Raw genomic sequence first — 23349 nt, 5'->3', positions numbered from 1 at the left:
CCTCACACTGTCCCCTTGGGAAGCTGCTGAGCACCTTCACTGGGGTCACAAACGCTCCATGGGAAGCTCTGAGCTGAGATTGAGAAAGCTCTGCTTGCAGCTGAGTTTCCTGCTGCATGACTGCCCTGGACCAGCTGCTCCTTCTTGCTCACCCAGCTCCAAACCTGCCCTTGGAAGTGGAGAGGAAGTGCTGGCCTAGGCAGACCTGGGATCCTCCACCAGCCCAGCCCCTGAACTCCTTCTTCATGGTCTTGTTTCATGGCATCTCATTTCAGCTGCATTGGGTAAGGTGCCCATAGCTGTTTTTCTGCTATCAAAGAATCAAAGTATCTTTAATAGCAAGGAGCTGCTATCTTTAATATCAACTTTAAAATTAAACCAAGGGAAAGCATCATCTTGCTTATGGTCATTAATTGCCTATTCCATAAGGTCCCAAAGCAGGGTTTTGTTGCCCGCCCTTGGCCCTCTTGGCTTTGCCAGGGGAAATTTCTGTTCTTTGAGTACAGACACAACAGTTTCACTCCTCCAGGGGGGCCCGGGGGTCCCTGATGCTGTATCCGGATGTTCCAGCTTGGCTGGAAGTTGTGTCCTGCTGGTTTCACATGTTCTGCCTGCCTTGGCAGCCCGTGGTGAAAAGTTAATATCTGGTCATTGGTTTTGGCTGCATCTCCAAGGCAACTTCATTCATAGGCAGCTCCCGGTTCATACCGATCCGGACATGCCTCGGTGACTAACTGCAGCTCCTGTTACATCCCAGAGGAGCTGTTAACTCCTTCAGCCCAGGTGGGGAATACAGCAGGGTGGATGCCATAAACACCCAGCAAACCTGACCTGCTCTGCTCCCCCTCCATCCTTTTTGGTTTCCTTCCCAGTGCCTCGTTCAGAGCTCATCGCTGTTTAAGATCTTTGTCAGTGCAGAAAAGTCTCAGACTAAGTTTGTTTCTGCTGGAATTATTAGGCTTCATTATCCTCTGGTTTGGGCAGAGCGTTGCCTTCAGGATCTGCACTTACTGCAGAATTTCATTTGGGAAAAGGGAACTTGGCTGCACACTGCAACATGCTCTGAAACAGAGGAAAAATTTAAGTTTGCATTTCGTGCAAACCAAGGGAGGATTTTCCTGCAAGAGGCAAGGGGTGAGGTGAGACCAGCATATTCCCAGGTGTGTTCAGGGTCCGTGAGCCCCATGAGATGGAGGTTAAACAGGTTAAACACAGAGATGTCCTGGTCCCTCACTGCTGTGCCTATTTCTGTGTGATTCTCCAGATCCAGATTTACAGCCTCCAGAGACTGCTTCAATTCTCACCAAAAGAAGTAGGAAGGAGGAAAATGAGCCAAACTCTGGGCTTTTTGCTGTTTGTTTCATCACAGCAGTGCTGAGAGGTGCTGTTTCAGTGGATGATGATTTGTCCTTAAAATCCTCAGCAGTTTCTGGGATGGATCCTGAAGCACCAGTCCTCAGGAAAGCATCTGTATCCAGGAAGGAATGGGGCTGGGAAAGAAGCAGAACAAGTCTGGATCAAACCATTAGGGAGACGTGGGACAGATTATCCCAAAGACCTGGGATGCAGCTTGGTTCCCCTTTTAGAGGTTCTCCTTTTAGGATTTACCTCCTGTCTGGCTCACTTCCCTGCTCCAGATGTTGCTTTCCCTTCCTAGAGAGGAAAACCTGCTCTTGGACTCTTATGGAGCTGCTATAACTCTTAAATTTTAATAATAGATTACCATTAGTATCAGCCTTATATAATGCACAGCTCATTATTGCTTACTCAGAATAATTTTGCAGCCTCCTTATAGAACCTTGGAACTTTATTTGCTGAGTATAAAATATGCAGAAATGCATGAATAGTTTTAAGACTTGGTACCCTAAACTAATACAGTGTGCTGCTTTTTTTCCCTGCACCATGATTGAAGTCAAATTAACATATTTACCTTCAGTGCTCCCAGGAGTAGCATTAAAAAATTCAAGAGGTGATTCAGAATAGTCTCCGATTTACTGTGTTTAAAGCTGGATTTCATTTCTCAGTAAAGCCGTGCAAACACTTGACTCCCTTTCAGCTTTCCAGCTTCTTTCCTTCCCGTGCAGGTCCTCGGACTTATCAACAGCTGGGAGCAGTATTATTACCACTGCCCTCCCAAAAGGAAGCTTTTTATTTTATTTTATTGCTTTTTCGGGATGGTGGAGAAAGCAGGGGCAGGGAATAAGGGAGGAAATGAGTTCTAACAAATGGCACAGAAGTGTGGCTGCTGTTCTAATCTGGAGCAAGGAGAAGGATGGAGTGTGATTTCTGCCTTGCTGCTTCTCTGGGTGATGCTGGGGGTGTTATCATGCTCTGCCTCACTTTATCTCTCTCTGATAACTCTTTCCTAGGGCAAACCATGGAGCTTCATTTTGGCTCTATGTTCCCATCTTCCCAGGAAGAAAAGCTGTTTAAAGGCCGGGGTAGGAAATGGAAATTGTTGCTTTATTGCCCAGTGGTTTCTTTATTCTTACAAATGCTTTCTGTGCTGTCCTGTTGTGCTCTGATTTATCCTTACAGCTATAGGGTGCAGCTCCTATAGCTCCCAGGATTTCAGACCCCACAACAGTCAGGTTCAGCAAATCCTGCTCCAAAGCCCCCAGGCTGCTCCAGCATCTCCTCTGTCTTTAAAGCATGTAAGTGCTGCAGGGAAACTTTGACCTTATCACTTTTCCTGACCCAGGTAATAAATATTCTCAGGAGAAGATCTGTGAGAGGAGCCTGGGTCCAGTCAGTACCCTCTGAGTGGGACAAATGTGCCTGCTAATTCTCTTTACCGTGCATAGAGATACTGCAGAGGGTTTTTTCCATGCCCTGCTGCTAGATTAGGAAGTTGTTTCAGCAGATGTTGTTTCCTAAGAAAATGGGTTAATGCTTGGTGGTTAAAACGGTGTGGCAAAAAAGCTTATTTGTGTGAGGTTTTGGCTAATTGCCTTGCAAGAGTTACAGAGCGTTGCAGCAAATTTCCTGGATTTCGCAATCGCCATGGTTCTGGTTTAACTGGCCAGAAAGATTTGCAAAAATACACAAATAAATGGAAAAATGGAAGCAAATCACTGGGTGTCTTGCTGCAGAAAGCTGGAGGAGCCTGTGAAGAGTCTCCAGGTCTGAGCAAGTGGTTGAGGCTTGGGACTGAGTGGATCTCAAATAGAATTTTAGAATGGTTTGGGTTGGAAGGGACCTTAAAGCTCATCCCATTCCACCCCTTGCCATGGCAGGGACACCTTCCACTGTCCCAGGCTGCTCCAAGCCACATCCAGCCTGGCCTTGGACACTGCCAGGGATGGGACAGGACTGCTCCCCACTGCTGCCTCAGCTCGTGGGACTGATGGAGCACTGATGGAGCTGCTCTGAGCTGGGAGCACAGGGAGGAGCTTCCATCAGCATGCAGGGAAGGCAGGGATTCAGTAAAATGGGCCAGGAAAATGCAAATCAAGCACTGCTGTTTTTGAGAGCATCACCATGAAAAGACTTCCACTGTGTCAAAGAGTGTGACAGCGATGAACTGGTGGGGCTGGAAGTGGCCTGGGGCTCTGCTGGCAGCCTTGGGATGCTCCAGGGAAGGATGGCCATCCATCAGCCACTCCTGCCATCCTGGGCCATGGATAAAAGCAATGTCAGGGTCAGAATTCCCAGAGCCATGTGCCAGCTCACCTCCAGGCTTGGGGCTCAGGCATCGTCCAGCACTGCATCCCCCAGTGCTGCTTAAATCACTAATTAGATTCTGTCTGAGCAGCAGCATAAACCAGGAATAAATGGACTTGGCTCCATAAACTTAGCGCTTAAATATTTTCCCAGGCAGGGGAAAAAAATACAAAACCACATTTGCTTTCCATGCAAAACATATAAATCTTGGAAAAGTTCCCGAAGTTGCGTGTTTAACTGTTCATATCTGTGTGTTTGTAGGAGAGAAGTGGTTATTCCCCTGCATAATTATTTTTCTTTTTAAAAGGGAGCTGGAATGTTGGTGAGAGGACATTTTGAGGCAGTGTTGGGGATGAAGGAGAGTGAGGGGAGAGTCAGGTTGGATGGTGGAAGGGATCGCTTTCCCCTCATTCCCTCCCCTCAGGACTAACCACAACTGCTGCTTTTACTTGCTGTGTTTTGGGGCTGTTTCTGCTTGTCTGATGAGTTTTAGTGAAACATGGATCTGGTTGTTGGTTTCTTTTTAATGCTACCCCAGTACAAGAGCTGTTACTGGAGTTTATTTAAAGTCTTTGTGCAGTTAAAAATTGTGGATGCTGCATAAAACACAGCTCTTCCCTCCTTCCCAATGCCCTGCTGCAGATGGATGCTCCTTTATTTCCTGCACTCCTCCTCCCTCGTGCTCACCCCATCAGGGACCCCTCTGTAATTATTCAAATCGAGATGCAGAGATACATTTATTTTCGTATAAAATCACTGTTTCTCAGAAAATCCCCGAGGAGATGCTGTGGAGACCCATGGCTGGGGTGATGCTCAGCTCACAATGGCATCACCCTGTCCCCATCCTGGGGCTGCAGGTGGCACTGATTGTGGCACTGGGATGCAGCAGAGAATGGGGACTGGGGATGGAGGACTCTGTGCTGACTGTCCTGCCTGGAGCAGGGCAGCTTGGAGGTTTTCCAGCACAATGACCCTTCACGAGCACTGTGAACACACAATTGGGATAAAGCTGGGAGATAAACCCACCCAAATCTCCTCTGCAGAGAGGGAAAAACCCAATAACCATCCTCCAGCTTCTCCCCACAGCCCTCTGTGCCTCGCTGTCATTGCAGTCCCCATTCCAGAGCTGGAGATGTTTAATTTATTTGTGTTCTCCTAACACCTTTCTGTTTCATAACAGGAATCACTCCCGGGTTTGGCCGGGAGGCAGCGGAGCTGCTGCGCTCCCTGTAATCCAGGAGTGAATCAAAGCAACTTTTTACAAAACAAGATTCTCTCTCACTGTTGCAAAAGAGCTTTGGGGAAATCTGGTTTTTGTGGTTAAGGATCTTACTCTGATGCACAAGGAAAATTATGTGTAGCTTTTATTTGGCCCAAAGGATTCTTACAACATTATCCGTATTTCCTTTAATTTGTGGGATTTCTAGTAAATGGGCTTAAAAATAGGTCCGGGCAAGATGCCAGGGTACATAAGAAGAGCAGAAAAGCTTTGCAGGCTGTGAGCTGCTCGCTTTCACTTCTCCCTGGGCGTGGGCTGGGGGCACGGGGCGGTTGCTCACCTTTTGGGGTTAAATTTAATGACGCCTCTGGAATTCTTTGGAGGTCCATATTGCAGAAAAAGTCTTTTAACTCTTTCTTAGAGCTGGTGGGATGTTGTTGCTGAGCTGGACACGAGTGTGGAGAGGGGCAGGACGAACTGCAGCAGCAGGGGAGGGCAAGAACGGGGGGGACACAGTGGGGAACCTCATAGAAGTCCCTGGATCCACTCACTGATGGGATTGAGGGACCCTGGAAAACCATAATATGGCAGTGATAATATGGGTTTTTTTCTTCTTTCCACTTTTGATCCTCAATAGTCTCTTTAAGCCTTTTGTTGAAAGGGAGAAGTCTCAGGAGGGAGAGGCGATGGCTCAGAGCTGGGGTGGCTGCTGGGTGCCCAGCTCCCTTCGGTGGTGTTTAGCTGATTTTTTCCAAATTAGTCTGGGTTCAAGTGACTTAAAAATGCATTTTTCCCTGGGGACAGCCACCCACCAAAGCCTCCTATTAAGTTGTGGTGGATTTATGCAGCTGGAGTCCCAGTGGGAAAGGGAAGGTAATTGGGAAAAAGATCCATGTGGCATCCAGCCTTCCTCACTCCAAAGTCCTCTGCCAGGCCAGGGCACCTCATGGCTTCCTGAAGAGTGGGATTTTTGTCCTACTTTTGTAAAATTAATTCATTTGATTTTAATTCAATCTTTGGGCTAATGAATCTGTAAAACTTGGAGTCCTGTGGATGCTGCGTCTCTCTGTTGTGAGTACTTCTTGGGGGATGAGGAGGAGTGGGGAGATGGATGAAGATTAGGAAGGTTTGAGCTTCCTGGGAGCAGCAGGAGTGTTGGATCAGTGTGGTGGGCGAGGAGTGATGTCTGGGAGTGGGGAGAGACAGGAGTGTGGCAGGGTTGGGTTGAGGTTGCAGTGCTCTTGAACTAAAAATGTGCATTTTTACATGATGGTGGTGATGGACTTCCATAAAATCAAGAGGATTTCCATAAATGCTTTCCATAAAATCAAGGGGATTTTATGGTGCCTGATGCAGAAGCATCAGGGAAATTATTTATGCCGCTGTCAGGAATGTACTAATAACAATTTTTATCCAAGGATATCGAGGTGCTTTGCAGATATAAATTCTTGTGGTGCCCCTGTCGAGCTGGGGGAAATGGGGTCAGCTCACCTGTACAGGTGAGAACACCTCATCCTTGGGGGAAGCAAGGACTCCTCGGCTGGTGCTGCACCAGGACCTCGCTTTTCCCTAAAATCCAATAAATTGAGAGTTGTTGTGGAAACCAGTCCTCCTGTGGTGGTGGCTGGGGATTGAAGTCCCACAAGGCACTGCCAGCACCACACAGTTCCCCAAGATCCTTTTTGGGGGAGGCAGGTGGGTTTGCTGTAGCTCTCTAACAAGGGATGATATTTGGGGTGTGTCTGGAGAGCACATTGCTCGCTGGTGCCAAACCTTCCCATGGCAGAGCATCATCTCAGTGGAATGGGGTCTGGAGCCTTTTCCACAGCACTGGTGCTCCACTGTGGGGCAGCTCCTGCCTCCCAGGGCTCCTCCATGTTCCAGGAGAAAACAGAGCAGGGAAAACCACCCTGTGCTGCCTCGGCATGCTTTTGGTACGTTGTGAGCAGGAATAATCAGTTTCCTTCTGGATGTGGAACAGCTGAGTGCCAGCACCCCAAAACTTCCCTCATTAACCCTTGGGACTGAGCAGCTCCCAGCCCCAGGGCCTCTCTCCTTCCTGCTCCCAAATCTGAAGCCCTGACCTCCAGCCAGCCCAACACCAAGTTCACATTCGAGCTGATGCTTCAAATTTACCTCCTTTGCTGGAGATCAGCTTTCCCAGCCGCCCTGGAGGAAAAGGCTCCTGTTGTTCCTCCAAAGACCAAGGTTAAATGGGCAGCTGCAGCCCAGCCCCGTGGGGAAGGCAGGTTTTTAGGGCTGGTTTTGGGGAGATGAGCTGGTGCTGCTGTTCCCAGGGGGTCACATTTGGGAATGCTGCTGGGTCCATCAGCAGGCTGGGGCTGGCATGTGTCAGCTCCTCTCTTAAAACAGACAGCGTGAGCCTCTTTGATTTTTTCTTTTTAAAAATAATTGGGTTTGTGAGTGTGGTTTGGGGGGTGGGGGGAGAATTGTTTAAAGATTTTTAACTGAGAGCCAGCAAATTTGATATTTTCTGTGTCTTGGATGTGTTGTGATTTACATTTGATTTTAGGCATAATTAGAAATGCAAGTGGAGCGCTTTGTGTTTTACCTCTGCTTCAACTATTTATGGCATGATATGCAAATGAAGCAAGCTATGAATATTAAAGATTAGAGTATGTTACGAAGTATCACTGTCTTTAATGAGTTCGGTAATGGGCACAGGCTTTGGAATATGGAGGTATTTGCTGTTGTGTGCCTGCTCGGCGCTCCGCAGCCCCGGCTTTGCTTACATCCCAGGAGAGCAGGGCTGGGATTTAAAGCCTCTCCAGCCCCTGCTCGGCTGCAATAGGTAGGTGAGATTCCCAAGCGTTCCCATGACAAAGGCGGCTGCGGCTGGCTCGGGGTGGTGATGGATTATTTCACAGAGACTGTTGCAGTTCTTGTCTAGGTCAATCCGTTTCATCTGCGGCAGCGTTTGGAGATGGATCTGAGAATATGAAAGCGCTCGTCGACCTTTCAAGGTGCTTTGCAGCACTGGGAGGGAATCTTAAACACGCTCCTGCCAAAATGGAGCTGCTGCTCCAGAGGCACAGGCACCCCAAGAAATTCCTTTAGCTGCTCCTGGAGAATTAGGCTCGGTGACAGGGAATTATTTGGGGAGTTATTGACATGTCCGGAGGTGTTAGAAAGAACATCTTATCCACTGGCTAGCAGAGGGGTGGGAATAGGGCTCCTTGGATTAACCCTTTCTCGATGGAGGAGTCAGGGCAGCCTGGTTTTAGCTCTGAATCACTCACTGGTTTTTGCCCTAAGTCCATAACTGGTTTTAGCCCTAAATGAATAACTGGTTTTAGCTCTAAATGAATGACTGGTTTTAGCCCTAAATCTGTAACTGGTTTTAGCCCTAAATCAGTGACCGGTTTTAGCCCTAAATCTGTAACTGGTTTTAGCCCCAAATCAGTGACTGGACCTAGCTCTAAATAAGTAACTGGTTTTAGTTCTAAATCAGTCACTGGTTTTAGCCCTAAATCCATAACTGGTTTTGACCCTAAATCAGTGACTGGACCTAGCTCTAAATAATCAACTGGTTTTAGTCCTAAATCAGTGACTGATTTTATCTCTAAGCCAGTGGCTGGTTTTATCTCTAAACCAGCCTCAGGAGCTCCAAAAGAGGAAGGTGGCTGTGTTTTGGGGTGCACACAGAGGTTCCACCCACAGCTGCCCTGAAGAAGCAGCTCTGCTCCAGCACTGGGATCCCTGCAGGATGCAGCAAATGCTGGGGGGCTGCAGGAGGGGGGAAAACCCAGCCAGATAGGGAAAGCAATGGATTTGATTCCAAATGGGGCTCGGGGAGGGTGGGCGGTGGGGAGGGAGAATGAAGCATGCCCCAGGGAGCGTGCTTTTCAGATTTGAGGTATTTAAATTACAAATTTTGATGAGGAAGATTGTCAGCAGTATTCAAAACAGTGCTTAAATTCTTTTGAAACACTGTCGAGCTGTGCTGTGGCAGTTGAAAAGTTTGGCACACAGGAACTTGGCCCAGAAGTTGCTGCTTGGGTTTTTTCCTTTAAAACTCAATTCATCTGTATTCAAGTATCCCACGTGCTTAAGGAAAAATAACCCCACCAGGCTCACACTGGTTTGAGACAGACCTGCCTGCAGGAGAGGCTGCAGAAGTGATTGATCTCTAATATTAGGGTGGCTCTGTGTTGGTTAATCAGCATTAATAAGTATTTATACTTGTAAAAAACAGTGTTTTAGAGTGTTTGTGTCTGTTCATGAAAACAACCAGCTGACTAAACTGGGGTTTGGCATATCTTGTGATCCACTGGATTATTAATCCATATGAATTAGATAAACTGATTTATTTTTTGAGGGTTGCTCAGTGTTTGTTGGTGTGACCAGCTCAGTGTTTGCAGCTTGTCGTGAACACTGGGGAGACTTTCTCACTCCAACCTCTGACCCCTCCTTGCTGCAGAAATAAAAAAAACCCCAGATTTAAGGAATTTCTGTGCTGGGCATCAGCAGGGCTCTCCCAGCAGCACAGAACTTGTCAGATGTAGTTTAGTATGTAATATACATTAAAAATATAATATATTGGTAATATATAATCTATATTATATTTCATATATAAAATCATAGAATCATCATCAGCATATATAAAATACAATATTCTGGGCTGCAGTGCTGTCTGGGGCTGTTTTAGGGTGTGATCCAGAAACAGTCGCAGTCTGAAGCTTTGGGCACAATTTGTTGCCCCACTGAAGGGTTTTGTTGCAGCAGCAGAAGAGGCAGAAATGAATAGTCATTTTCAAAGTTGAGGCTCCTGGGAGCAGAGATCAGTCTGGAAGGGTTTTCCCCACGGGAGGAGGGGAGAGAGGGAATTGTTTGCTGGAGTACAAGCAGTAAATGCAATATATAAAAAATGCAATATATAAAAAATGCAGGTTTTCAGCTTTGCCTCCATCTTCCTGGTCAAAGTGGGTGTCAGGCTAGGGTGGCCACCTCATGTCACCAATTTTAGGTTTCTTGGGGTTTTTGCTGAATGCCCAAACCCCTCATTTTTGAAGACCCTCCTGTGCAGTCTCATATTTGCCTGTCTGAACCCAGAAGCACAGAGTTAAATTTCTGCAGTCTATAACTCCCCTTGTCTGCAAGCTTCTATTTCCATTAAGGATCAAGCTCAGATGCAATTGTAGCTTTGCTTTATAGAGTATTAAAAGTTTAATGTACAAATGTCTCCCTTCACCAGAACTTTTTGGCAGCCCTGAAATTCCTACAAAAACATCAAGATCCCGATTGCTGCACAGGCTCAGCTGCCCTTGAAGGGTTAATTATATTATGTCTCCTTTTTTTATTTTTTTATTTTTTTTTAGCAGGGAGAATAAGCTGTAGCCAAAAGTAAAAGTCATTAATTTTAAGACAGAGATGTAAGCAAAGTTTCCTTCCCCTCTGCAGGTTGGTCAGGGTAGGCTATGCAGTAATTGAAAAGTAAAGGCAATTGAATTACAGGCTCCTGTCCAAACCGAGTGCGATTTCTTCTTCTTTTTTTTTTTTTTTTTTTTTTTTTTTACAACCTCCATTGCATCAGAACTAGGCAGTATTCCTGATGTTCTCATGTGTGTTAATGCTGACTCACAGACTAACTTGCACAAGAAAAAAAAACACACAGGCAGCTCCACCATACTAGGTAATGAGCTCTAGCGAGAAGCAGCGTCTGATGTTTTGTAAGCTTTTTTTAATTGACCTTTTAAGATATTTACTTTATTTTAAAGCTTTCTGTTCCGTAGTGGCACGGTGCTAGGACTGAGTCATGCATGTTATATATTGCTAGCTCGGCTGTTGTGTACTAGGAGTGAGGAGAATAGGATTCAGCATGGCACTTGTCTTTTTGATGTGTTACGGATGGGAATTAGTGCTTGCGATGGGATGCTGCAGGCAGGGTGATGGGGTGCTCTGTGCTTTCCTGTGGCCGCAACTTACTCGGGGTCTGGAGTTTTTTATTAGGTGGCAAAATACTCCGTTCTGCAGAATAATTGTATTTTCTAGCCGTGTCTCTCTCTCTCCCTTCTCCCTTCTCCCTTCCCCTTGCAGCAATCCGAAAAAAAAAAAAAAATTAAAATGTTGCATTTTCTATTTTTGCTTCTCCTTGCTTTGAGAGCTCTTAAGATCAGTGTTAGGGAAGAGGGGAGGGGGGGGGTTGAAACTAATTAAATAATAATGGCAATAACACGCTTCGCCTTGGCTGAATGACGGCACTTTTTGGAGCTGCCGGGTGGGTGACTTCGAGGAGCCGCGGTGCACCCGGGCTGCCGGTGACTCACCTTGCAGCAGGACAGAGCCCGGGGCTGTGCGGGGCACCGGGGAGGGACCGGCATGGGCGGGGGGATCGGGGAGAGACCCTGGGGGATCGGGGAGAGACCCTCGGGATGTGCAGGGGGATCGGGGAGAGACCCTGTAGATGTGCTGGGGGATAAGAGAGAGACCCTAGGATGTGCCAGGGTCCCCATAAAAAGAAGCCTTGGGGCTGTACTGGGGTCTCCAGGCAGAGACCCTGGGGATGTGCTGGGAGGACCAGGGAGAGACCCTCGGGACTCTGCCAGGGTCCCCATTAAGAGACTCCTTTGGGCTGTTCTGGGGTCTCCAGGGAGAGACCCTTCGGGGCTGTGCTGGGGTCCCCACAAAGAGACCCCTCAGGCAGTGCCAGGGTCCCTATAAAGAGACCCCTCGGGATTGTGCCGGGGTCCCTGGGACTGTGCCAGGCTCCCCATAAAGGGAACCCCTTGGGGCTGTTCTGGGGTCTCCGGGGAGAGACCCCTCGGGGCTGTGCAGGGGTATTGGGTAGAGACCCCTCTTGGGACTGTACCTGGGTCCCCATTAAGAGACCCTTTGGGGCTGTGCTGGGGGTCCCACAAAGAGACCCCTTGGGATTGTGCCAGGGTCCCTGGGACTGTGCCAGGGTCCCCATAAAGAGACCCCTCAGGGCTGTGCCAGGGTCCCTGGGCAGAGCCCCCAGGGCTTTGCTGAGCTCCCCTGGGCTGTGCATGTGTCCCCAAGGAGAGACCCCGAGGCTGTGCCAGGATCCCCCCAAAAGAGGTGGCAGCGCTGTGCTGTGGTCCCCGGGCAGAGACTCTCAGGGCTGTGCCAGGGTCTGCAGGGAGACCCCTGGAGCTGTGCCAGGCCCAGGGAGAGATGCTGGGAGCTATGCCAGGAACCCACAGAGAGACCCCAGGGCACTGCCAGGGTCCCCAAGCCACCCCCCCAGCACCCATCCCCTGGCCCTGGGGCTGCACACCCCTCCCGAGCTGCACCATCAGCATGATGCCAATCCACTTTTCCATCTTTTTTCCCCCATTCCCTGCCCGAGCCTCCAGGTCTGTACTTCCCGTGCGAACTTTGAGGATTCTGAAGCCGCGGTGGCTCCGTGCTGCGTGTCTGCTGCGTGTGGGCTGCCCGTGTGTTCACTGAGTAATATTTGCAAATTCACTTTCTGCTCTTAATAAGGCAGAAATAATCTTCTTTCACCCATTGCCACTGGCTGCTACACTAAAAATAGGGTCCGTCCGCGCCGCTTGCCACTTGCAGCATTTCAAAAATAAATACTTCGGAGCTGCAGATACCAGTGCTGCAGGAGAGGAGTCTCACTGTCATTTGATTACTGAACTTAACCTTGTTTTCTTCCCCCTGCCAAACACTGTGCAGGAATCCACAGCTATGCCCCAATCCCTCTCCCTTCCCCACTTGGGTTTTCTCACCCTGAAGAGGGGATGCTCAGTTTTTGAGGTGGGGGGAGCAAAGACTTTTCATTTTGGCTTCTTGGCTCCCTGACACAGCCTGTGATGCAGGGGGAGGAATATGCTCAGCCTAGACCTGAAGTGCATTTTATTTGGCTTTACTTAGCTTTTTATTTTATTTAACTCCTTCAGTTTATTTAACTCTATTTTATTTAATTCTTTATTTGAGGCATTACAGCATCAGGGAATGGTACTTGGCCACCAAATTTGCAGTGAGCTGTTGCATATTTTCCCTTGGGTTTATGCATTTCCTTTGCATTCAGAAGTGGGGAAATAACCCCCAAACCCTGCAGTGAGAGCAGGGCAGGTGCCACCCCTGTGCCTGGGGGTTGGGTGGCTTTGGGGACCCACTGCCTGGTTGGGTGACATCCCCTGCCAGCCTCAAATCCAAGGGTGGGATTTCCCCCCCCTCTCTCCTCATTTACAGAAGAAAGGGAAGTTTCCTTTGACCCTTTGGGGCCTTCAAGGGCAGGACTTTTCAGCTCTTTTCTTTGGAGGGGCTTTGGCTGGGGGGGTGGAAGCCTTTGGCTGCTTTGTCTGCCACCCCCAGAGGGTCCCTGTCCCTTTGTCCCTGTCCCAGCTGCTGCCCAGCTCACCTTCCTGCAGCGCTGGAGGACTTGGAGGAGATTTGGGGGGCTTTGGGGGAATGATTCTTCCCCGAGTCTCTTTTTATTGTTTGGCTGAGAAAAAGGACAATTTAAATACATTATCTAATTATTTCTGATTACTCCTGGGGGAGCTCTGATGGCAGCGTCTTATTCTAGGTCGATGCTTTTTTCCTTTGTTGCTGTCGCCTCGCCCTGACCTTTCAGGCCTCGGAGCAGGGAATTAGTTTGGAAAAGAGCAAACCTGCTTTTCTTTCCCCAAAGCAGATGAATGCAGAAACTGAGAATTCCCAAACTCTCCTGGAAGTTGTCTCAAATAACGGCTGCATTTTTTATGAACATCTTGTGACAAAGCCTATGACTTTACAAAAATCAGGCAGAGATGTACAAATTATCCTCCTGTATCCAAGAGCTGGAAAAAAAGAGGCTGCCATCAGAACACAAAATGATGTTTTGCTTGAATGGTCACATATGTAAAATGCTCAAGGTGAGCAGTGTTTGTCTGGTTTTAATTCAGTTTTGTCCAAGTTTTCCTGCTTGGAGGTGGCCATTTGATGGTCTGTCACCTGTAGGACACACCAGCCCAAAGGGGAATGGATTTTTTGGGGTGGTGCTGGTGCTGGGGGCTCCTCCTGCACCTTGGGACAGCTGAGCTTGGGAGATGAGATTGGAAAAATCCGTAATTGCAAAGGTCATTTCTCCTGCAGCGCAGCTCTTCCCATGTCAGATGGGCTGAAGCCATTTCAAACCCTTCAAAAGTCACTTGGTGCCCTATTGAAAAGAAAAATAATCATATTTAATAGAGGAATTTTTCAGGTTAGCCATTATCAAGCTTTCTTGCACCTGCTCTCTAGTCACAGGAGTATTTTGTTGCTGTTGTTTTTAGGGAATATGAGGTTTGGTGGTAAGCAGGTTCTCCTGGGCTTTCAGGACTGTTTTGTTTTATTTCTTGGGTTTTGGGGGATTTGGGGTTGTTGGTGGTTTGGGGTTGGGTTTTGGGGCAATTTTTTAATATATTCTGGTTATAAAAAGGCAGGGGCAGAGGGAGGAGGAAGAAACAAAATTCCAGCAGTCCTGGCTGATAGTTTATTGGGGTGGTTTGGGCTTTTGCAACTTCCTCATGTGGCTTTGCTTGTGTTCCTTGATGCTTTTTCTAGACCAAACACCATTACATTTTGCCCCATTTCCCTGAGAGTCGTATTTTGGGAGGGACCAACTGTGTGCAGCATCTTGGTGCAAACTCTGACCTCTCCTGGGAGGTTGTGCATGAGATCTGCCAAGGATTTGGGGCACTTTGGTTCTTCTCTTTGGCTTAAATATACCCTAAACTATCACTATTTTGATGGTTTTAGGGAGAGACGGGGTTGTTTCTGACAAGCCTGTTTGTTTATAGAGTAAATTCTAAGTAATATTAATAATTGATATTTATTTTAAATTTGGCTTGTTCTGTGCTACTAAGCTGTCCTTGGCTGGTCCCACACGTCCTGCCCTGCTGGGTCCAAGGAGGTCATCCAGGGCCTCCCTGGTCTCTTGTCCAGCTCTAGGGGAGCCCTGCCTGGAAGAAAAGAGGAGGAGATCCTTCTCCATCCATACTCTTCCCATCCCCATGGATGAGGCTTCCTTCAGGTGCCCAAGCAGTGATGTTTTTTCTGTAACTCACGTTTTTCTCAGTAATTTCCACAGGTCCAGAGTGGATCTGGGTTTGTCAGGGCAGATCCCATCCCTGCTGCAGCAGAGATGGGTTGGTGTCATGGTTGGAAGAGGTTTTGGGCTCTCAGGCTTGGTTGTCGTGGTGACATCTCTGACCTCCTCACGGGATGTCACCTTGGTCCCCTCTCATGCTTTCACCTCTTCACCAGCAGCAGGCAGAGATCCCAGTGGGGTTTGGATGAGTGAGTTGAGCATTCCCAAGGCAGGAGGCCCTGGTGAGGGAGCAGTGAGGCTCTCCAGGCTCTGTGAGGCTGCAGCTCCTGTGGGATTGGGGACAGCAGTGTCAGAGGTGTTTGCTGGAAGCACAGCAAGCCTGGAGCACAGCACTTCCCTGCCCTGGACTTGAACTGAATGCACCAAACATCCCTTTGGATGTGCAAGTGGAGCTGTGAGCAGGATCAGGAGGGAAGGGTCACGCTGGAGCATCACCAGCCCTGTGCTCCCTGCAGTTATCCTGCACTAGGGATGGCCTCACCTCCCATCCCTGGAATTTTAACTGTGTCTGACCATCCCAGTGCAGCAATTGAACCAAACCCGAGACCAATGGCACAAGGAAAAACGCTCTGGGCAAGGGAGAAATAAAGAAATAAGCAAAGGGAGGCCCCACCCTCTTTCCCAGAAAAAAGCACCAAACATGCTCAATAAATGCGAAGGTAATTTAAAATCTGAATCCAGGAGACAATGTGACTGGGATTTCATTACTTAAGCAAATGGATTTGCTTTTAGTGGATTCAGCCACAGACTGAAAGAAGCTTTCCCCAAGGGGTAAACATTTTTCCTGCATTTGAAAGGCTTTCTTGTATTTGGGGGGGGCTGATGGGGGGCAGGAAGCAGGACTGTGGCTGCCCAAAAAACACCTTTATTTTGGGCAGATTTGGGCATTGCCAAAGCTGTGCTTTGGGGCAGGTGGTTTTGGGGAGCTCTTGGGGTGGGATGCTGGGGCAGGTGGGAGAATGCTGGGCCAGGCAGGAGGAGGATGCTGGGTGGGATGCAGGGGATGTTGGGGTGGATGCAGGAGGATGCAGGGGACATGCTGAGGATGCTGGGGGGATGTAAGGGTGATGCAGGAGAATCTCGAGGGCATGCAGGGGTGATGCAGGAGGATACAGGGGGGATGTGAGGGGATGCAGGAGGATGCTGGGGGTGCAGGGGGGATGCCCAGGGGATGCTGGGGGTGCAGGAGGATGCTGGGGGTTGCAGGGGATGCTCACCACCCCTGCTCCGTGCCTTCCCCTGGCTGCAGGAGTTAACCAGCAGCAGTGCCAGCTCTGCAGACTGTTTGGAATAGTTTAAATGCTTTGACACTCTGGATGTACTAGATGGCAGGGGAGGCAGTTTACAGCGTAATTCATATGCAAAACTGCACTATAAATTTAAAACCTGTCTCAGTTGCCGTGGCACCACTAAGCATTTCATCAGCATACAGTACAGTATTTCTGCCATCTTTGTTTGCATTGCAGTGACTCATCAAAAGTCTGTCTTGTACCAACACTGAGAGCATTCCTCTGGCACTGATATTTCTCTGTTTTTAAAGCTTCGGTTTGAAACTGGCATTTACTTCAGGTCCCTAATCAAAGGGCTCTATTCATTGCAGAGAGCAGCCTGAATGTTAATCTGCATCCGGCCTATTCATTTAGATGCTGTGCGCTGCCGGGGAGATTTGACTTGGTAAAAGCTTGAGCTCCAGCAGATACAAACCCAGGGCTTGATACTATATTTTATTTTCCCCCCTCCCCTGAGCACTGGGGGGACAGGAGCCCCTCGGCAGGGCTGCGCCAGGGACGCTGCTCAAGGTACGTTCGCTCCCGGCTGGGCGAAGGCACAGGGAACTTCCTCGCTTGGAGGAATTTTTTTTTTTTTTTTTTTAACCATGCAGATACAATTAAATTGGCTCCGAGTGTGTTCCCTTTTCTTCCTGTTACCCCGTGGCCTTGCAGATAGGACTTTTTTTTTTTTCTCCCCTCGGCAATGGGAACAGAGCAGCTCTTTGTGGGTTATTATTTTCTTTCCAGTGATTTTTTTTTTTAATCTTTCTCAGATAAACTTCTATTTTTTTTCTTCCCTTTTTTTAAAAAAAAAATACCATTCTTCCGAGCTTTCAGTATTAGTTAACCGTAGTTTTTCTTCAGTACTATTAAAGGCAAGCAGGATTTTAAATCTCCTGGACTCTTTGGGGAGGGAGCACGGGGGGGTCTGGGCTCGGTGAATCCGCAGTGATTTGCTCCGCTGGAGTTTCAGCGCCCCGGCTGCACCAGCTCTACCTGCTCCGGCTTTGCGCACGAGGTCCCTTCCAACGCCGGGCTCTTTTTTTGGGAGCTGGAAGCAGGAATTCTGCCCATGGCCAAAAGGTACAGCTGGCCTGGAGGAGCAGCCGTGGCGGGATGCAGAGCCGGAGCTGCCGCCTGCATCCCGGCTTTGCTCGGAGGGTCCGCGCTGTTGGTACCTGGGGGCAGCGGGCTGGGGGGCTCTGCCTGCACCGGGGGCTGGGCTGGGGCTCCCCTGCTCCACTCGGGATCTGGGGGAGGAAAATAAGAAGACAACTTGGTAGGCGGCTCGCTGCGGCACCGGCACGCTGGTTTGTTTTATTGGGGCTCAAATATCTGGCTTAATTTGGAGATAAGCCTCGTTTTGTTGGAGGATAAATGTGTTGAGAAGGGGTTTAACTGTTGAAATGCTCCCTCTTTCTGGTGCAAATGGGAAGATTGCTTTTCAAAGTGCTTTTTTCCTGGGAGCTCTCGCTCCGGCAGAATCCTGTATTTATTTCGGGCAGAATGGCACATTGTTTTATAAATATCTTTACTGTAGTTTCAACATAGCTGCTGGTTGTTGTGTTTCTTATATAATGCTACTGAGATCTGTCTGACTGTCTTTCGTTTGCTTTACTGTTCTCTCCCATTATCGTTCAGATTTTCCTGCATAAAGTAAAAACCCCCAGGGGAATAAATCAGTGGTGCTTATTTAAACAGACCACAACTTGAAGGAAATACTTGCATTTTTGGAATATCCTTTGCCATCCACCAATAGCATTCCCAACGCCGCTCGAAACCATCGATAAGTAATTTTTATAAGCGATTGCTTTTCCGCGTTGGCTCTCAGAGCTCGGCTTGGAGCCTTTGATGTCGGGTGAGGTGGGTTCCTGTGCTCCTGCCTGCCTGGGTGAACTGCCTAAAAACGTTGTTCCTCTCTCCCTGCCTTCTCCGTTTTTCAGATGTGCCCTACTTTGGATATTCCTGCATTGAATGTCTGAGGAGCTCCAGCCGATCCTGAGCCATGTCGCAGATGTTGCACATAGAGATTCCCAACTTTGGGAACACCGTTCTGGGCTGCCTGAACGAGCAGCGGCTGCTGGGGCTGTACTGCGATGTCTCCATCGTGGTGAAGGGCCAAGCCTTCAAGGCTCACCGGGCTGTGCTGGCGGCCAGCAGCCTCTACTTCCGAGACTTGTTCAGCGGGAACAGCAAAAACGCCTTTGAGCTGCCGGGGACAGTTCCTCCCGCTTGCTTCCAGCAGATCCTGTCCTTCTGCTACACCGGCAAGCTGACCATGGCGGCGAGCGAGCAGCTGGTGGTGATGTACACGGCGGGCTTCCTGCAGATCCAGCACATCGTGGAGAAAGGGACGGACTTGATGTTCAAGGTCAGCTCTCCCCACTGTGACTCTCAGACCACCATGATCGAAGACCCCAGCTCGGAGCCGCAGAGCCCCTGCAACCAGCTGCAGTCGGCCTCGGCGCCCTACGTCATGTCCCCCTCCATGCCCATCCCGCTCCTCACACGCGTCAAACACGAGAACCTGGAGCTGCAGGCCCTGCCTGGCCTGCCGGGCAAGCGGCCCATGGAGCCTGGTGGCCGGGACGGGCCCGGTGGCACCGGTGGCACCAACGCCGGGCCACTGAAGCTGTCGCGCGTCTCCTACTACGGCATGCCCAACCTGGCCACGCTGATCCCCAACGTGCAGCAGGTGCAGTACTCGCAGGGGGAGCGCACCAGCCCCGGGGCCAGCAGCATCCCCACCACCGACAGCCCCACCTCCTACCACAACGAGGAGGATGAGGAGGACGACGAGGCTTACGACACCATGGTGGAGGAGCAGTACGGGCAGATGTACATCAAGTCTTCAGGAGGCTACTCTGGTAACGGATGTCTCTCTCGGGTTTTCTGCTCGCTGTCGGTGGTTATGGAGTCCTTGGGCAGTTTTGGGTTGTTCACCAGGTTTTTGGGGGTTTCATTTGTTGGTTTTTGCAGCGCAGCGCAGAAGGTGATGCGTGTTCTGGGCTCAGTGCTGGTGTCCAGGTGTGACACAGGCAGGTCCCCCTGTGCCATCGCTCCCCAGCTGGGACACTCTAGATGAGAGGCTGCATCATGCACCAGGGTCAGCTCAGCCCTTGGCTTTTTGGCTGAGGTTGTCAGCAAGGAGCCTGGTGTTTGCGTGAGCCCTATGCTGGTGACATCCATGCCAAGGTGATGGCCGAGCTCACCCGCCATGGGTCATCCAACAGGGGTGGTCATCCATGGCAAGGGAAGCACCAGCCCTTCTGGCCCACTGAGGGTGAGGTGGTCACTTTGGGAGTTAGTCTTCTGTCCTGACTTTTTAGAATAAGATTTTCTAAAAAGTGATGAGCATGTAACATTTGGAGGAAGGGAGGAAACCATCAGCTAAATTATTTTCATAAATGTTAATTAAGAAATCTGCAAAAAGAAGGAAAGAAGGACTTTTCTCTCTACTGCCTCAAGTGCCCCCCTCTCATTTGCCAGCCTTGTCCTGCGCATTGTCAGAAAGGGAAAAGCAGTTTTGGGGGCTGCTTTGATGTTATTCTATTTCCCTCCTGAGCAGCCAGCCCAGGTGAGATCAGATCCAGGGGCTCAGTCCCAGAGGAGAGATGCCTGCAGGGTGTGGGGTGTGTACATCCCGTGTGGAAGCAGCTCCCAGCACCCCGCACAGATGGAGCTGGCAGCATCCCACATGGAAGCTCAGCCTCACAGTGGCCTCCCCGTGGGAGCTGCAGGTGTTTGTGGCAGCAGCTTTGATCCACAGCAGCTCCCCAGGGAGAACATCTTCCCGCTGGCTCTGGCTGCACGCAGCCTCCTCTCACCTGGAGCTTCGTTCCCTGCTCTGCCTCCTGGAATTGCTGGACTGGTGTTGCAGATATTTTAACTCTGGTTCATTGAGGAGCCTTCCTGAAAGCCGTTTGGTTTTAGTCTTAACCAAGGAACAAGATTTGGCAAATTGGACAATTTCTGTTACCAGAATTTCTGGTTTTATAGTATTGAGAATGGGCTCAGCCCCACACATTGTCCCATCCCATTCCATCCCATCCCATCCCATCCCAAGGAACAGGAGCTCAGCATCCTCTCAGCATGTTCCCCTGCTAGACAGTGACCAGATAAGCAGTATTTTCCACATTTTCTTTTACCAAGCCATGTGAAAAAGGGGGAAAACATAGCACTGTTACTGTTTTAATATTAGAAATATTTGCTGGGAAAAGTGGACAAGCGGTTGTAGAAAATGGGCCTCAAAACCTGATTGCTGTCCCTGCCCTGCTGCGGGTCCCAGTTGGGACAGGGCAGGAGAGGGGTGGGCTCAGGGTTGGGGACAAGGTCAGGGTCTCCTCCCTGGCTGCTGTTAGAGCCAGACTGGACAGGAATTATGCTGTTCCCCACTCAGTTTGGGGTTTATTTTGCTTTTCCCCACTGTCGAGCCTGCGGTGAATAATGTGGGTTTGCCTTCAGCATTATTCCTCAGAGCAATGGGATTAATGCCTTGGACACAGCGTTTTCCATCCCTGTCACAGGGCCAGTTCCTGCAGAAACACAACAAAACCAATTCAGAAGGCAAGGGCAGCACCAGCCCAGGGACAGTGCAGGCAGCAGCTCTGAGGCTGTCCCTGATCCTTGTGGGGCAGGACTCATCCCAGTTGGAGAAGTGAAAATCCAAGCAGTTTTCTCAGGTGTCACAGGAGATGCTGCAGAGCTGAGCATCCCACAGCCAAGTTTTCCTGCTTGCTTTCTGCAGGCAGAACCAGGTGGTGATGCTGAGGCCATGCAGAGAGGAGTCAGGTTGTAAAGCTCTAAATATCCCACATTTCTGCTAAAATTCCTCTTCCCTAAAATTCCGCCTTTCGAGGGAGTTTCCTGTTTGAAAGAAGCCAGCTATAGGTATCAGGCTTCCTGGAAAAGAGGGCACACAAAAAAAGAGATTACAAAAAGTAAAACCTAAGCTATTCCATTATGGTTTGGACTTGTAGAGCTAACTGTGTTTTAATTACTCGGGATAAACTGTACCCTCAAAAGGTGCAGAATAATAAAACCGTGAGATGGAAGAGAGAAGGCTGCTAATCCTGCTCCTGGCATGGAGATCCCGACAGCCTCACAAAGGCCTGGGGGAGGGGGGAGCCCTTTAAAATAGGGATTGCCAAGGTTTCCAAGAGCCCTGTTTGGGAAAACAAAAACAAAGCCAAAGAGGAGCAGAGCAGACGAAGCCCTGAATTTCAGAGAAGGTTGTTGGGTTTTTTTCTTTCTTCTTCTCTGCTTTTTCATTCCCCATCTGAAGCGTTGATGCTGGTGAGGGTGTGGTGGGACACTGGTGGCTGATGCTCTTCACTTGCCTTCAGCATCACCCACCACCCTTGGAGGGGTCACCAATCCTTCTCTTGCCCCAAGATTGGGCGATTTTAATTTATTTTCTTCCCCCCTTTTTGTAGTCAGAACCAAGGCTGGATCAGAGACACAAATCATGGAATCATTAAGGTTGGAAAAGGCCTCCAAGATCCAGCTTTGACCAAACACCACCTTGTCACCAGCCCAGAGCACTGAGTGCCACATCCAGTCATTCCTTGAGCACCTCCAGGGATGGGGACTCCAGTCCTCCCTGGGCAGCCTCTTCCAGTGCCTAAAAACCCTTTCCATGAAGAAATCCCTCCTGATGTCCAACCTGAACCTCCCCTGGCACAGCTTGAGGCCATTTCCTCTTGTCCTGTCACTTGTCCCCTGCGAGAAGAGACCGGCAGTGGTGGCACTGAGGGACCAGGACAAGTGTTGGACCTGCAAAAGGAGCAGCAGGACGAGCCCAGGATTAAACAAGGAGGGTCAGGCTTAGGTGCTGGCAGAGATTGCAGGAAAAGGTGCCTCAGTTTCCCCCCAGCCCCTGTCCACGTTTGGTGGCCACGGTGTCACCAGTGCCGCGCCAGGCTGGGAGCACTGCGGTAAAATGGCTCCTTGCTCCATAACTAGGTCTGGTTGTGGAGAACATGTGGGCCTCGAGGACACGAGCGAGACTTAATGAGGTTTCCAGCATCTGATCTGAGCAACGCACAACTCCAGAAAATATTAAACAAAAGCAAAGTATTTTTATCCCTGTTAATTACAGCGTCGTGGGCCTGAGCTGAAGTGGGTTTCAGCAGGACTTGCAGATGCTCGGCGCTTTTCTGCGCTGAGCCACGTTCTTGTCAGTCAGCTCTCTGCTGAGCAGATGCAGTTAATTTAATTTTGACAGGCACCAGCGAAGTTGTGCGAGGGTCCGTCCTCCTCCCCTGCTCCTGCTGCACCGGTTTGCAGGGAAAAGGGAAAATCTTTATGCAGCAAATGGCTGGCATGTAAAGGCTGGACTTGAAAGTTATGAAATCCTGAACTGACAAGAGCACACTTCATTAAAAATTCATCTAAAATAGCCATTATAGAATAGTTGTGGTAATTAGCTGAGAGAATAGTTTTCTCTCCTGGCCTCTGATTCCTGACAGTAAGGAAAGAGGGCAAGGAACAGCCCAGAATCCCAAATGATGCAGCCCGTGCAGCATCCCGAGCGCAGCCTGGGCACGACGCGCTGCAGCGACGTAAATCACAACTGCGACGCCAGATAATTGCAGGGGATGGAGCAGTGGCTGGGACTGCAGGGACATCAGGACAGTGACCTGATCCTGCAGGGTCCCCCTGGTCCCTGTGGTGCCCAGGCTGTGCAGGGGAGGACGCTCAGCAGCAAAGAGCTCGTGGATTTTTAGGAAATGAAGCAGTCAGGGGATGCTCCAGGTATCCACCAGAGCACTTTGGCTTTTTGCAGAGGCATTCAAACACCTGGATGCTGGATGCTGCTGGAAGCCACACTGTGTGGCTTTAGGTGACAAGTGGGGATTTGTCACAGGTTGGACTGGAGGATCTTGGAGGTCTTTTCCAACCTGAGTGGCTCTGTAGCTCCATCCCGACCTTGGCACTGTCAGAGCTGAGCAGGGAAGGCTGAGCCCAAACTGGGGGCACTCAGCCTCTGGCCTTTTTTGGCATTAAACCTCCAGCCCCGTTTTCCTCACTCTGAACCACAGATGTTTAATTTTAGGCTGGCAGATGTTTCACTCCTGGCTGAGATCTGAGGCAAAGGCAAGATAGGGGTATTTATAAACCAGTAATAT

The 23349-nt window shown here is 49.5% G+C and overlaps 1 protein-coding gene across 3 annotated transcripts in view; it reads left to right on the top strand.

Moving 5' to 3' along the window:
• NACC2 (NACC family member 2) overlaps positions 1 to 23349 on the top strand; it is a 54934-nt gene that overhangs the window by 18117 nt on the left and 13468 nt on the right. Inside the window, exons 1-2 of one of the 3 annotated variants that reach the window (XM_085076815.1) lie at positions 16263 to 16747; positions 18163 to 19086. In XM_085076815.1, coding sequence (XP_084932941.1) covers positions 18225 to 19086 — 862 coding nt within the window. In that variant the 5' untranslated portion in view covers positions 16263 to 16747; positions 18163 to 18224. Of the gene's footprint in view, positions 1 to 16262; positions 16748 to 16819; positions 17303 to 18162; positions 19087 to 23349 lie in introns of those variants that run through there. The other 2 variants (XM_085076814.1, XM_085076812.1) reach the window with 2 other exon arrangements.

The sequence above is a fragment of the Lichenostomus cassidix genome, chromosome 17 (assembly GCF_008360975.1).
Source record: "Lichenostomus cassidix isolate B80296 chromosome 17, HeHo_3.0, whole genome shotgun sequence".
Taxonomy (NCBI): domain Eukaryota; kingdom Metazoa; phylum Chordata; class Aves; order Passeriformes; family Meliphagidae; genus Lichenostomus; species Lichenostomus cassidix.
This window is presented reverse-complemented; position numbering and strand designations above follow the sequence as displayed.